Genomic DNA, 16,703 nt, shown 5'->3' with positions numbered 1-16,703 from the left:
GGAGGCTGAGGCAGGAGAATTGCTTGAACCTGGTAAGTGGAGGTTGCAGTGAGCCAAGATTGTGCCACTGCACTCCAGCCTGGGCGACAGAGCGAGACTCCGACTCAAAAAAAGAAAAAAAAAAGAAAAGAAAAGAAAAGGAAAAAAAAAAAAAAAAAAAAAACCACCCAGATATCAAACCTTCCCACAGAATTACTTCAAGTGGGATCTGAATAGCATAGCCTGAAGCAAATACCAAAGGCAGCCATTTTCTGTTAAAAACATGTATACTATTCCTCAAATATTTGAGAAAACTGAAGTTCTACAGTTTTGGCCATCCATGGTGCGTGACTATGAGTATGCTGACCCACTCCTAAGGGCCCATAGGATTCACGTAATTATTGAATGTGAGACTCCATGAATAATTCATTAACTTCATGATCATTTCTTCTCATGTTCTATATTTAGTAAAGCTTTACCATCTATTCAACATCTGTGTTTCACTCTGGTCCAAGGGCTTGTAAAATTTAGCTTCACCAAAGGGATTATTATGTCATAATTTATTTTCTCTTGATGACCATGCTATTCAAATAGTAATTTTCCTATAAAAAAATTTCTCTAAGCTTTGAAAAAAATCTGTCTAATAATCATTCACTCAAGTGGTTGTGTAAATGTATGAGTGTAAATTTATGTGTGTAACTTAGAGAAGTTTATTTGATTTTCTACTAGAACATAGATATGTTTGCATACTTGTTTAAAGTGAGTTGTTAAACAAAAACTGGAAAATAAGTTTAATGCCTTCATGTGGTTCTATGAGTTTTCTTAAAATTAATTGGATTTTGGAACTCTTTCACTTTGCATGTTGGGAAATTCACAAGCACAGCATTGACTCTGAGGTATATTTTGTTGTATTTTTGCTTTTAAAATTTCTTCTCTCAAGTCCAATACCGAGATTCTATGCTTTGAAAGTTAGAATAGTTTATAAATATTTTTTTAAAAATAAATTTTTATTTGAGTGGTTGAATTGATGTCTCACTAGAAACCAAGAAGGCTAGAAATCATTTTCTATTATTTCATTTTTGAGTGTGTTAAAATAATTTGTATTTTAGATATTAATATGTCTAGATGGCTTCAAATATCTACATTATTTGTCATAATGCTACAACAAATTTACCCCCAAATTTCAGTGGTATCACACAATATAAATGTACTTTTTACATACACATTAAACTAATAAGGGTATTTTCAGCATCAGGCAAGGCAGTGAGGTCTCTTTTTTGTTGATTTGGGGAATAAGTTTTTTTTTCTGTTTTGTAGCTCTACTATTTCTTAAAGCAGGGTCAAAAACTAGACCTATGTACAAAATCCTGTTGACGGTCTTTTTATGTAGGACCTGAGAACTGAGAATGTTTTTTGTATTTTCAAAGAGTTGGGGTAAATAATCAAAAATGTAATATTTAGTGAGATATTAAGTTATATGAAATTCAGTTTCATTGTTCATGCAAATGTTGTATTAGAACACAGCTATGAGTACTTGTTTATGTATTGCCTGTTCTATAAGCATGCTTGTAGAATTTCCTTCTCTAGCCATGCAATAGTAATATATAAGATAGATATTTATCTCTCTATATATCCACTGACATTTGTGGGACAAGATTACTATAAAGTTATGTTTAATCTGTTGCTGGGAAGTGATTAAAGTAACTTAGGGAACCCCAATCCTAAATAATGCAAGTGTTACTTTTATCAAATCAATGTTAAAACAAACTTCTAACAAGAAAAACAAATGAGAGTAAAAAAGTATTATTATTTTATCAAAAGCATATAACAAGTTGCACTAGATTAAGTCACCTATTTCAGCTTCGCTTCAATATGGTGGGAAGACAGTGGCTAACTCCTTGGCAGCATTTTCCAGGTCAGTTTAATTTAACCATGGGATCCACACCCTGGGACCCACTAATCTTTTTCTTCAGCCTAGCAATTCCACTTACCAGCCATGTGTTCATCAAACATGACAAGTCATTAGTCGTCTTTCTACGCCTTTCAGGCATTGTTACTGAGGGAGTTGGGTAGTGTAGACAATTCTTAGCCTGCAGTATATTTTATGGCCTCCAGTTGGTCAGAAAAAACTCTCTTGTCAGGGGCAAGAGAGACTGTGGTGAGCATTTTTCAAGGGGAAATTAGCATGAGTTTGTAGATTAAATGGATTTTGTTATTCTAAAAAGTCATGTGACAAACCAAACAATGCAGTAAATTAACAATGTTCTGAAAGCTTGAAGTATTTTTTAAAAGCCTATATAAATTACTCTTCCACTTAGAGTTGTGAAGAGCCAAATTTTTAATTTCCTGAATGCTTGCTTCCTAAATAAGTAATGGAAAGCATCCTAAAAATTCTAAAACATAAGGCAGAAAAGAGTCTTTGATAGGCTGAATCTACAGAAGGAAATAAATTATGTTAAATGCTTTGTCATATTCCTTTATATTATATAGCATAAAATAACATTTAGGAAAAAAAGATACTTGTTTGAATTCAGTGGCAAGTTTATTATTTTTATTGTGTTCTAACTGACTGACTTTTAACACGGCAAGCTAATGTCAACCTTGGATGTCACAAAGCCTATATCTTCCCCAATTCCATGACACCTAGCCTCGTACCCACTACTTTCTTTCAGTTTTCCTCCAGTGACCACTACTGTTAAATGCGAAAGAACAAAAAGAAAACCCCATTGTCATTAGTCCCTGCTCTAATAAAGTTTAGGGTCAAATGAGGCATGTTGATATGCCCGACATTTTTAATTTTTAATGCAGAAAAATGGAGTCTATTGTTTTCTACTTTTACAACTTTAACCCTTAGGTAGTGTCTAAAAATCAGTAAAGTGTAAAAAGTAAAAATGGTGCTGAAATTCACTGGGAAATTAGATGAATTGAAATACCTTTTGTTTGGGATCCTACAGTTGGTCTTTACTGGCAGAAGAATCAGTTAGACCTGGCTGTGGTTTGTGATTAAGACAAAGCATAGATGGGTACAGTCTTGTGGGTGCTAGTGGGCAATGTGTGAGTCCCAAAATATCATCATAGACCATCTATTTTTCCATTAGATGTAAAAGAATTGATTAGACAGGGCAGAATATACTGTCTATGTGAATTTATGCATGGGATTCATTATGACATCTCTCCAAACTAGGGACTCCATTCCTGAAGCTTTTTTGTTATCAGAGAAATAGAATCTCTCTTTGCTGAGTACTCTCCCTGTTGCGAGCTAAATGATGGCCCAAAACATATGACCATATCTTAGTTCCCATAATCTGTGAATATCATATTATAAAGCATAAGAGTGAATATTAGTATATGTGCCAAAAGATATGATTAAATTAAGGATCTTCAGAGGAAGGATTTATCCTAGATTATCAGGGTGAGAACTAAATGTAATCACATGTATCCTTATAAGAGAGAGACGGGGAGTTTTGACATGGACACAAAGAGAGAAAGTGATGTGAAGATGGAGTAGAAAGTTGTAGCTGTAAGCCAATAAATGGCAATAGCTACCAGAAACTGGAAGAAGCAAGGAACAGATTATGACCTGAAAACCACCCCTCCCCCTGCCCGGGCGAGTGTGGTCCTGCCAGCACCTTGATTTCAGTCAAGAGATACTGATTTTAGACTTTTAGATTCCTAACTGTGAGAGATTAAATTTCTGTCCTTTAAATCAGCAAGTTTTGGGTAAGTTATTACAGCACACATAGGTAACGAACATCCCCCAATCTTAGAAACTCTATTTCTGGAAGTGTGATCTAACGAAAGGAAAAACAGGCATGAGACTGGGCAAACTGCACAGAGGTCCGAATGCTTGGTATGTTGACTCCAAAGTATGCTGAGATTAAATTCAACTTATATGCAATATCCTACTGTGATTAAAATGACATCTTTCACCGCCCTGCGGCTTCCCGCGTGCTTGTGAGTGGAGTTCAACAGAAGTTAGAAGTATCTGTAGGCTACAGAAAGTGACCTTTGCTCTAAGTGGGTCCATAATCTCCCAGACTTCAGAGTTAGAGAAACAGCATAAGGAAGGAAAGAGTAGGTATTAGGCACAGATATGTCTCCTAATGTCATGAGAGATGTCATTAGAGCACGAAAGGGACTCAGAATTAGGGGAGTATGAGTATAAGTTGGGTTAAATGAGAAAGATAGGGGTGATGATTAGAATTGGCAAGTCATATAAAAGCATACGGGGAGTCAGAAAATATTTACAAAGTAATGGCATCAAAGTCAGGACCCCAAAGATGAACATAACTTCATGAGATAGGCTCTATATTGTCCCTATAACTTCCTACTGTACTATGGAAAAATCCTACTCCAAGCTACTCCTATTTTTTTTTTTTTTGGTCCAAAAATAAATTCTGATTTCCATGAATGTAATGACTCTGTCCCACTGGTGCCACTAGCGTGTGAAATGGTTCCTGAATATATTGCAAGGCAGTGGTCTCCATCTTTTTGGCACCAAGGACCGGTTTACAGGGGAGTGGGGGATGGTTTGGGTATGAAACTGCTTCATCTCAGATGATCAGGTGTTAGATTCTCATAAGGAGCACAACACCTAGACCCTCGCGTCCGCCGTTCACAATAGGGTTTGCACTCCTATGAGAATCTAATGCCACCGCTGATCTGACAGGAGGCGTAGCTCAGGGGATAATGCTGGCTTGCTTACTGCTCACCTCCTACTGTGCGGCCCTGTTCCTAACAGGCGACAGGTACTGGGCCACTGCCTGGGTGTTGGGGACCCCTGTTGTACATTTACGAGCAAGTAAATAAACAGTATCTAGAAGGGTGCATAGGTACTATTTGTAGGTTAGAAGATGATAATTTATTGGGAGAGATGGTGATGGAAATTTTAATGGTACCTGATTCAGTTCATAGAACATTTATGTAGCTGTAACTATAAGTAATCATATATAAGTAACAATAATAAAACTGTTTTTGAAAGGCTTTTTTATAGTCTTTAATATATAGTATGAAGTATTGAGATACAATTCCAGGAGAACAGTTCCTTGTCTAGTGAGTCTGCCCCTACTCCTGGTTATACCATAAAGAGTCAACATGGGCCAGGCACAGTGGCTCAAGTCTGTAATCCTAGCATTTTGGGAGGCCAAGGCAGGTGGATCACAAGGTCAAGAGATCGAGACCATCCTGGCCAACATGGTGAAAACCCTGTCTCTACTAAAAATACAAAATTAGCTGGGAGTGGTGGTGTGTGCCTGTAGTCCCAGCTACTCAGCAGGCTGAGTCAAGAGAGTTGCTTGAACCCGGGAGGTGGAAGTTGAGCTGAGATCGTGCCACTGCACTCCAGCCTGGCAACAGTGTGAGACTCAGTCTCGGAAAAAAAAAAGAATCAACTCATGCTTGAAAGTATACTTTTCCAGGACAGGAAACAAATACAATCTGATAGGAAAATGCTATAGAATAAAATATTAGGCTATCTTTTAAATTTTATTAATTACTTCTTAACTTGAAAAACTCAGACATGCGATTGGGCAAATTACTGTACTTGAAATATAGCTGTCAGAGCTAGTGCAGAGTGGAGGTTTCACCCTCAATCGTTTGTTTCATCCTGTAAAAAAATCAGACTCAAGCAGTTTCTTTCTTCGTTCTTCTTTCTGCAACTTTTCTTTTCCAACAAAGCAGTAAGCTAGGAGAAAGGCAATGCCAATGAATTTCACAAAGACCATGTATGAAGGAAAAACTGTGTTTTGTTTCCCTGAACTTTGGATAATCTTTAATGACTGTTTACTTAAATCAAATGCAGCATTTAATTGTTAAATGGCTCTGCTCAAGCTTTCAGATCTATTTTTAAAAGCAGCTAAAACTATTGGCTTCTGTTAATAATTTTTTTTTTAATTTTATTTTATTTTTTTGAGACGGAGTCTCTCGCTCTATCACCCAGGCTGGAGTGCAGTGGCCGGATCTCAGCTCATGACAAGCTCCGCCTCCCGGGTTTACGCCATTCTCCTGCCTCAGCCTCCTGAGTAACTGGGACTACAGGGGCCCGCCACCTTGCCCGGCTAGTTTTTTGTATTTTTTTTAGTAGAGACGGGGTTTCACCGTGTTTGCCAGGATGGTCTCGATTTCCTGACCTCGTGATCCGCCCATTTCGGCCTCCCAAAGTGCTGGGATTACAGGCTTGAGCCACCGCGCCCTGCCTTTTTTTTTTTTAATTAAAAGAATTTTTCACAATCAAGACATTTATATATATATAAAATGTGTTTTCAAGAGTCAAACAGAATATTTTCCCGTATCTTTTAGGAAATGTTGCACTGTTAGTCATTTTCTTTTGGTGAAATATTTTTCTCATTTTAAGCTGCATATCTGTCACTGTTATTTTTAAAATGTGAATACATTTTTCCAAATATAGAATCTCCTTGATATTTAAGAATCATATATTTTTATGAACTCAAATCTTAGTTCACACTGCTCAGTGCTGACACTATAAGCTAGTTCAGGTTAAAATAGTAGCACAGTTATTGTTTGAAAGCTTACTTTGCTTATGAACATTAATATCTTGAATGAAAATAAATATACCTGTCAACGCAAATTAAATAGAACCAATTCATATCTTAGTTAGTTAATCCTTTTACTAATTCAGAATCTAGATTATGATATTGTGTTACTTAGTTCACTATATATAAATTTCAGATTTATTTAGGCAGGAGGTATACTCTCCAGACACCACCTTGTACTTTGGTGGTGATGAAGATTCTAACTAAAATTTGAGGTAGTGATGCTGTCATTTTTAACCTATTACGTTAACGGGTGTAGAAATTTATGGAATATTGGAATATGGTTTTCCATTACATTTAAAATTTTATATGTATACTTATAGTAGGAAACATGAATGGCCCAATGAAAAGAATAACCCTGGAAGTTCATATTTATGAATTGTATGCACCAGAGGCTTGATAATTAAGCTCTGTCAATTTACTTCTTCCTAGCCTCACAATTTAAAGGCTAATACACACTGTATAAGATTGTTAAAATGATAAACAATGTAACATATATGTGTGTCACATAAAGCTATCAGCATACATGTAAATCTAACCTTAGATTTATTTAAATACTTGATTTATTTCCTAAAATACTGCATTTTAATATTTTATTGATTTAAAAGAAAAAAATAACTTCCTAACACTTCTTTCAATGAAGATAACTATACATAGCTTTTAATTAGGTAATTAATTTGTCACACATGAGATTATGAATTCTTAATCTGTTGACCTGCATTTTACTGGAAATGGATTTGTAAAGATTTCTGGTCCATTATAACTCCTGGTAATGACTCTTTATATCTTATACAATGAAGATCATTTGCAGTTGAATATAGCTTTTTAAACGAAGAGGTCTTTAGTAATTGAAATAGTGTGGAATTACATCTGTGGAAAAAGTATGGACCTGGATCACTGCAATCTGAATTTGACATCATCTACATTTTATACATTTCAAAGCTATTTTACTCATTCAATCTGTTGAGGGTCAGATTGAAAAGGAGATTACAAATATGCAGCCATGTCATTTGTTGTGATGCCTATTGAAATTTTGAAAGAGTTTATTGATGCCTTCAATAATTATGAGTATGCTCACCACTTAAAAAATCATTTACTTGACAGCATATATTATTCAAATATGATAATAACTGGATCTGTTCAAAGAAATTGGTGCTCATTATAAATTATCCACTTCTCTTTAAACTCTAAATCCTGATGTTTAATTTAAAAGCTCAGTAAAGCATATACTTTAAATCACTGATTGCTTTGATTTCTTGGTATCTTTTCTGCATCATACTAGTTCACCTCATAAGCACAGTTCATATTGAAAATTTATTATTACCATAATTCTTTAGATTGTGTCTTAGTTTGTGTTGCTAAATAGGAATACCCTGATACTGGCTTAATTATAAAGAAAAGAGGTTTATTTGTCTAATGGTTCTTCAAGCTGTACAAGAAATAAGGTGACAGCATCTGCTTCTGGGGAGAGCCCCAGAGTGGTTCTACTCATAGCAGAATTTGAAGGGGATCTGGGGTGTGCAGAGATCACATGGCCAGAAAGAAATCAAGACAGAGAGACCAGGCTCTTTATGTAATCAGATCTCACAAGAACTAATAGAGCAAGGACTCAACTGATTACCATGAGGAGGGCACCAAACCACTCATGAGGGACCCACCCCTATGACCCAAACACCTTCCCCCAGGCCCCACCTCCAACAATAGGTATCAAAGTTCAACATGACATTTGGAGGGAAAAAACATGCAAACTGTATCATATTGTAGTTAATTTATCTTAGGAATAATTTTTAAAGTTATTTTTTATTAATTACTTCTACCACTGTATTTAAAATATGTCTAAAAATTGTTTTTTTGTGTGTGAATTTCTGTCCTTCAAAAATATATAGAGCAAATCAGGTTGTTATTCATATTGCAGAATAAGTTATGTCAAATAATTTCTTCTATAACATCTATTTTTAATAGCAACATTGTTAATAATATTTTCTTTTATAAAGTATTTTAGTCTACAGCCTGAACCTATACCACCCTGAACCTATCTGACCTCTTCTGATCTAGGAAGCTAAGCAGGACTGGGCCTGGTTAGTGTTTGGATAGGAGGCTGACATAATACTTTTTTGTATTCATAGAGTATATACCTTACTTAAAATTTATTTCTTATGGCATTTTCCTTTAATGCTCAAATTCCTGACATACAATATAGAAATCATTTAAAGTAAATAGAGTTCATTGTAAATTTTATAAGTTCCATGTAGGCCTTTCCAGCTTTTATATAATTTTCTCGCACTGAAAGATAATTTACTGCAGCCAGCTAATAGCATCTGTCCTTTGCTAAGACCCATGGCAAAATGTAATAAAAGTAGCCTTCTTTCCTGAAAAGTTATGACCAATAGGGAAGAGATCATGACTTGTCAGTCATGTCTTAAGAAATAATCCTACCACAACTCTGGCAGAATTTTAAAAAGCAAATGATTTGGGACATGAAACAGGGTACTGAGTATACAGAAGAAAGTTACCATTAGTTGAGATATTCCACAGAATATCTCTTCTCACTTGAATGTTGTTTTATCAGATTATAATCAAATCCTTCTGTTAATAATTAAATTAATATCGGTATGTATTAGTTAGTTTTCACACTGATATACAGAAATGCCCAAGACTGGGTAATTTGTAAAAGAAAGAGGTTTAATTGACACATAGTCCCACATGGCTAGGGAGGCCTCAGGAAATTAAACAGTCATTGGGGAAGGGGAAGCAAGGTACCTCCTTCACGAGGCAGCAGGAAAGAGAAAAGTGAAGAAGGGACCTTCAAACACTTATAAAACCATGAGATTTCGTGAGAACTCACCCACTATCACTAGAACAGCATGGCAGAAACCGCCCCCATAATCCAATCGCATCCCTCCCTCAACACGTGGGGATTACAATTTAATATGATATTTGGGTGAGGATACAGAGCCAAACCATAACTCTCCTAAGGTAAATATATAATGCCTAAGCTGGCATTTTATTCTGCTTGCATATTTAGGACCTTGAGAACTGTGACTTTCTACTATATGATATCAGATTCAAGAACTACAAGGTTTAAGAAAAATATTTATTTAGAGAATCAATATGTTATACCATTTATTTTTACGATTTCTTGTTTCTTGACATTGTAATGCAAATATTATTTGATTCATAGATATGCATTTGTGGAAATTCTGCGTCTTTTCACACAACCACGCTACATTTTATTTCCCTTCACTCATTGCTTATCATATGACAGGGCTCCCTCCATGTCTTTCATTTGCTACCTGAGAGAGCCCAGCATTGCAACTTCAGCATTTCTAGCTCTCTCTTTTAACACCCAACCTCATCCTTCACCCCAAAATGACATATTTTCTTCACTTGTTAACATTAAACCAAATCCTAAAATCATAACATATGGTCAATAAGCGCTATCTACGCTTCTAACTTTTGCTAAGGGTCTTCATATAAGCAATTTTATTAAAGATTTATAGACTCATGGATTACTCAAGATCAAATGATCCATAATAATGAAACCTGTCATTGCACAGGTGAAAAAATTAAGACCGAGGGAGGTAGGTGGCTTGCCAAGGCTGATTAATGAAATGGGCATATGTTAAATTTAAGTCAAGTTAGAATGAGAGGGTATTTTGTGGTTTTTGGTTTTTTGCTCACCATTTTGGTGACATCATTTACTCTCTTTCAGAAATCAATGTAAATCCTGAAACATGGAAGTTTTGTTCAAATTATTTTGTTAAAATGAACAATATGATTAACTTAAACAGAAAACTAAGTAGACCATAAATGAGTAAATGGATGTAGCAGCAATTAACTTATAGTTATTAGGAAAATGAGACTATTGAGCTTTCATATGAGACTGATGCTAGAGACATACTGAAGGCTACAGTGAAAGTTAAATCATGAATACAAGATAATAGTTCAGGTGGTAAGAAGATGATATGATTCAAAGGCCTAGAAGTGAGTCATCTAAAAGAACACTAGCAATAGTATGAATTCCTCTTTAGTTATTAGTTTAATTTTCCAGCTCATAAAAACATAATAATATTTATAATTATATGAAACTAACTTAGGGCCTTGAATCTGGAACCTTTAAAACGAATGATTCTGAGGAAAAAAAAAAAAAAAGAAAACTTGAGTTTGTTATATGTTATTCAACTTTCTTCATTTCCCTGAGTTCCAAAATACAATTTTTTGCTTCTTAAGGGAAGGGGGTGTGACCCTGTATAGGATGCAGTTAGAAACTAAATAAATTTTTAACTCAGATTTTTAGAATTGCATATTTTTTTGAAAAGATGAGTCTATGGAAGTCATATATTTATTCCAGTGGAGTTGCTGTTGGAAGACCAATTTCTGAAAATGTTCAGAGTTTTTCAGCCAGCTTAGGTTTTGTACTTTATTAATGGAAACAGGTTGTATCACCCTATTTGTTAATAATTTAAAACAACTAACTGTAAATGACCTTCGGTGTATCAAAAAATTAGATGTAGGCTCAAAGGTTAATCTTTTCTGCACCTAGAATATTCAGAATAATGTGCCTAGTTGTGCTCTTCCCAGATCTAGTTTCTTACATGGGGCATTCCTCTTGCCACAGTTGCCAGACAGCCATTCTCATAGCCTGAGCCAAGTACACCTTTCCCTAATCATGTCGCTTCGCACATCTTCACCTATACGATGACTACATGAGTTCACTTCTCTCTTAGAAACACGTTGCTCTCTCTTAAATGGGGCCTTCAAAATGTAATTAAAAACCAACCAACAACAGATGATTTCCATGTATATATAATTTATATAAGTTTACATATTATGTATCATACATGGATATTAAATTAAGTGTTAAGTTTTTAATGTTATTTCTTCATCTTCTTGGCTAATTTTTCTAAGAACAAAACAAAAATTTCAATAGACTGTGAAGAACACTAATTCTGAGAACAATCTCCGATGTCAAACCAAACACATTCCGAATCATAGGAAACATTTTTATTATTATTATTTTAAGTCCTGGCATACATGTGCAGAATGTACAGGTTTGTTACAGAGGTATATATATACATGTGCTATGTTGCTTTGCTGCACCTATCAACTTGTCATCTAGGATACATTTTTATAAAAGGAGTCTGGAAATGCAAAAATCTCTTCCATGATGAATAGTGATATTACATGTATGTGGAAAGGTGATATCACATATAATTGGACTTATATAAATTTGTAGAAGTACTTTTGTATTCCCATAAGACTAAGAAATGCATTTGTATATTGTTGGTGATTATATTTCACTCCAGCAAATCCTGACCAGCATCAAAACTAAATAAAAAGTACATTTTTTATTGATATACTTTAGGAATATGAACACATTTATTTAGTGTTCCATATGGTTAAAACTGGAAGGAATAAGAACAACTAATCTTGTTTTGCTTCAAAATTTATTTTACAAGTACATTACAATTTTACTTTTTGAGCTCATTTCAATGTCACAAATTTCTAATAAATCTTCAATTTTTTTTTTTTTTTTTTTTGAGACGAAGTTTCACTCAGGCTGGAGTGCAGTGGTGTGATCTTGACTCACAGCAACCTTTGCCTCCTGGATTCAAGCAATTCTCCTGCCTCAGCCTCCTGAGTCAAGGGGATCACAGGCATGCACCACCATGCCTGGCTAATTTTGTATTTTTAGTAGAGACGGGGTTTCTCCGTGTTGGTCAGACTGGTCTCGAACTCCCAACCTCAGGTGATCCACCCACCTTGGCCTCCCAAAGCGCTGGGATTTCAGGCATGAGCCACCATGCCCAGCCAAATCTTCAAATTTTTAAAAAATTTACTTCTAGTTATATTTACTCTTAAAAAGAAATTAAAATATTTTCTAAGTTGTAAATGTTATATTTATAAGAGAAATTTATTAATACAACAATTTTTAGTTTCCAGATCTCATTAGGGTTTTTTTAAGTTATATGTGTTAAAAAAGAAGAATGAGATGAAGTATAAAAGAGATACAGAGTTGGGATATAAACCTAAGCATAAAGAACATATACATCCTATTTTTTTTTACTATAATCCCCTTTTGCTCTAATAAAATACTTTTCACTGATTAGAAGCCCAAACTTGCTTATACTTTCTCCTAATGTATCTGAAGAGCAAATAACTTTGCATAATTTCATGTCTTGTTTGAGTACACACAGTGAAAGTTCAGTGCAAGTAGAACGTTTTATTTTTTTTTTAATTTCTCTCTGCTACATTTTTGTAATTTATAAATCTTGAAGTGTTACGGAATAGTCCAAGTTTTTCAATCATTGTTTTATTTCTCGCTAGGATATCATGCCAATTGTTTTTCAGGAAAAATTTGCATATTAATTTTTTCTCATTATATCTATTATAAGATGAACTTTGTAGCGAAGCAAGGTTTTAATGTGGTCTTTTGGCAGAATGTACAAAACTGAAATAAAGAGAACATATTTGGAACTATGATAGGCTTCATGAAAATCTTTTCTGAGAGAGAGAAAGAGAGACAAAATAATCAATGTGTAATGCCCAGCCCACCCAAACTCTGGCAAAATTTGAAATACATAGTTCAAACTTCTTTACTTATAATGAAAGTCCTTAAAATGCGTCTTGATAGTCTTTTGGGACCACTGTTTGTAGATTTGACATATTCATGAAAAGAAAACAAAAGGCACAAAGAAAAAAAAGTTTCTAGTAAAACATCTATTCTCATCCTGACATAGGCATCAAATTACTCTCTCCATAAACAGTTGTAATAAACGAATATTGATTTACTACAGGACTTCTAAATATTAAATGTTTTTATATGAATTCTCAGTTACTTTTTTTTCTAACTTTTAAGCCATTTTTCTGACTCTCTGTAAATTGTTCACACAAATAGGCAAAGGAATAAAGCAATTTAACCAAAGTGGAGAAACAAACAATTGTAAGTGTAGGTAGCAGAAGAGAATGGATTTTTTTCAAGTTATTCTATATCAAAGCCGCGTGGATCTATTTTAAGACACTTTTACACAACAAAAGGAGATTTGCTGTCACTAACCCTAGTCATTTGGCTTTCTAAATACTGGTAAATGCTGGAAAATTGGAATTCTTTGTTTCTGTTTTCTCTAAAAGTAAGCCACTCTTACTTTTAGGCACCCAGTGAATTAGGTGTCATCTCTTATATATTGTTCCTAATGGAATGTGAGGACGGCTTTTAAGAAGGTGTGAGTCCTTCTTAAGATGTGTGAGTCCTTTATTGCTGAGCAAGTGTTGCTTCTGTTTCTGAGGCTATGAAAAGGGTCCGCATGAAGAAATACAGCTATCATTTATATGTGACTAGCAGAATATATTTAAGGGACATATTCCTGTTTTATTAGAGGCAAGCCTTGAGAGAGAAATCAAAAGATTATAATGAAAAATATGGCATGAAATAATACATTAAAAATGAGAATCGTTTGTTGATTCTAATGTATCTTCAGGAGTTGGAATGGCAGTGGAGGAGAGGAATGAGCTAATATAAATGCATGTTCTTAAATAAATATGCTCAATATGCTTGCTTTATTTTTTTAACAGGATGAAAGAAGCAGGAGTAGACCATAGGCAATGGAGGGGTCCCATATTATCCACCTGCAAGCAGTGCCCAATGGTCTATCCCAGCCCTGTTTGTGGTTCAGATGGTCATACCTACTCTTTTCAGGTAAAGACACCTATAGTTGTTTAGTATGAAATAAGTGATGCATACGTATTAGTAAATGATTAAAACTATTGGTTATCTAATGTGATAATTCAAATTACTCATTTACTTTATAAAATAATATGAATAATCTCACTGGTTTGGAATATGATCCAATATGTATTTGTTTTTTTCATATCAGAATTTTTAAGGTTTGAAATACTAAAGCTATGAACCCTCAAATATCAAAGCCAATCTTTCCTTTGCTGCTACTATGAAAGGTGCCAGAAATGTTAGCATGCTATACAATAGCTTTAGTGATCAATATTATTTTGGCAACAATAAATGTGCTACAATCTGTCACTACAATTACTTTTTTTAATCTCATATTTTATCTCCTATATTATCTCATTTAAGCCACCAAAAAAAACCTCTTTACCAGATGAAAAAACCGGGATCAGAAAGGCAATTTGGCAAGTTTCACATATTTAGTTGACACTGAAGCTAGGATTTGATATAATCTCTGATTCAATGCCTTTGCTCTCTCGTCTACATTATTCTTCCTCCCAATTAAGTGTCCCATATTGTTAAAATATTTTGGAATTTTTACAAACTTTGCCTAAATAAGACATTGATAAATTTCCTTAGCTTATGTAACAGAAAGGAAAGAGTTCAGACTCACTGTCTTTTATCTGAAACCCTAGGGACTGGATACATTTAACAATTTAGATTTAAGAAATATGTATTTTAGACAGGGAGTGTAGCATATTATGCAGTGTCCCTAGAAGAAGCTTACCCTATAATTAAATTATTAAGCCAGGTGCAGTGGCTTATACCTGTAATCCCAGCACTTGGGAGGCCAAGGTGGGCAAATCACCTGAGTCAGGAATTTGAGACCAGCCTGGCCAACATGGTGAAACCCCATCTCTACTAAAAATACAAAAATGCATCAGGCATGGTGGTGGGCATCTGTAATCCCAGCTACTTGGGAGGCTGAGGCAGGAGAATCACTTGAACCAGGGAGGCGGAGGTTGCAGTGAGCTGCGCCATTGCACTCCAGCCTGGACAACAAGAGCAAACCTGTTTCAAAAAACAAAAACATGTTAATATCCTTTTAAGCAACAATTTGAATATTCTTGTTAAAGAGTGTACGTGAGATCTATAAATAACCTTTTCTTAGTTCATATCTGATTGTGCTTGCTGCAAAGTTATTTCCAGAATTTTTTTACCTTTTATTAAAATGCTTTGGTTTTGTGGATACCTGCTTATGAATCACAATTTGACTGAGCAAATATTTCCCCAAAACTTCCACTTGCCTTTTACAATTACAAATCTGGGCAAGTGCACTACAATGCTCTTAATTAATTCAGTCACTAAATACATACATAGTACATACTAGGTGCCAAGTACTGTGTATCCTTAGTGAAGCTGTCTTATGTCTACCTGCTAAACTTTTATAGATGTATATAGAAGCGGAGTTATTGCTAGGGGAGGAGTGTGTCAGGGGTCCTTTCAACATGGTCTTGATGTTGGTGAATTTAACATGGTATAGGTAGGGCCTTGGCTTTGCAAATTTAGTGAATTCATGTTGTCAGTACAAGGGAGAGTGAATCTATCTCATATTATAAAATCCCACGTGGAAACGATGTATAAATCATTTTACTGATTTGTTGACTTATAATGAAGGATGCAGATTGTAATATTCAAACTGATAGAAAGAGCTACAGAGGAAGCAAATTTTAATTCTAATTTTATCTGGTGATTGTAGATGATTGAACAAATGGAGTCAGTGGTAGAGAGATTGGAAATTTTTATTGGCATCCACCTAAGTAGAACTGTGTCTTTCTCAACATTGGAAATATGTGCCAGAAGTTTGTGCCTAGGGTGTCATCATTCCCAAAGAGTGCTAACAGAAGTCTGCTGGCTTCTGCTGACATTTTTGGGACTCTTTTTAGGTTGCTCTTAGCAGGTGATCCTTCCTTTTCCAATTTAGTTTCATAGGACACCAAGTTATAATTAGAAGTGGAATCCTATTTGATGAGACTTGACTGATAATGTTAGAGTTACTTAGCATGTAAGAAATAGCCCTCAGATTCTCATTCAAGACTAAAAGCACCTATTATACATAGATTAATTCAGGTATATCTTCAATTTTATGGGGTTTCCTCATTGTTCGCCTTGGGCATGGGGCACACTGTGATACCTTGGCTTATAAATCATCTAATTTTATTAGTATTATCAACACAACCAATCTTATAGATAATTCATATTTGAATTATTATTTTAATATTTATTTGCATAAATGTCACTTTTAACAAATGCTTTCTTTACATAGAAAGACATTACACAAAGCATGATTCAAGTGAATATAGGTCTCTAATAACCCTAAATCACCATTTTTATTTCTGTTAATTCTAATCTAACTTAGTGAGTTTTCCACTTTGGACCATCCATCCTAATCTTAAACTTTGGCATTGACAGCGATGAGACTGAGCTGTATA

At 34.7% G+C, this 16,703-nt stretch overlaps 1 protein-coding gene across 2 annotated transcripts in view; it reads left to right on the top strand.

Moving 5' to 3' along the window:
* Nucleotides 1-16,703, top strand: part of SPOCK3 (sparc/osteonectin, cwcv and kazal-like domains proteoglycan (testican) 3) — a 516,259-nt gene that overhangs the window by 346,549 nt on the left and 153,007 nt on the right. For both annotated transcript variants that reach the window (XM_011967787.1, XM_011967788.1), the window contains exon 5: nt 14,103-14,226. In XM_011967787.1, coding sequence (XP_011823177.1) covers nt 14,103-14,226 — 124 coding nt within the window. The remainder of the gene's footprint in view (nt 1-14,102; nt 14,227-16,703) is intronic.

Source organism: Mandrillus leucophaeus, unplaced genomic scaffold (assembly GCF_000951045.1).
Source record: "Mandrillus leucophaeus isolate KB7577 unplaced genomic scaffold, Mleu.le_1.0 Scaffold81, whole genome shotgun sequence".
Taxonomy (NCBI): domain Eukaryota; kingdom Metazoa; phylum Chordata; class Mammalia; order Primates; family Cercopithecidae; genus Mandrillus; species Mandrillus leucophaeus.
Note: the sequence above shows the minus strand (reverse complement) of the source record. Positions and strands in the feature narration are given on the sequence as shown.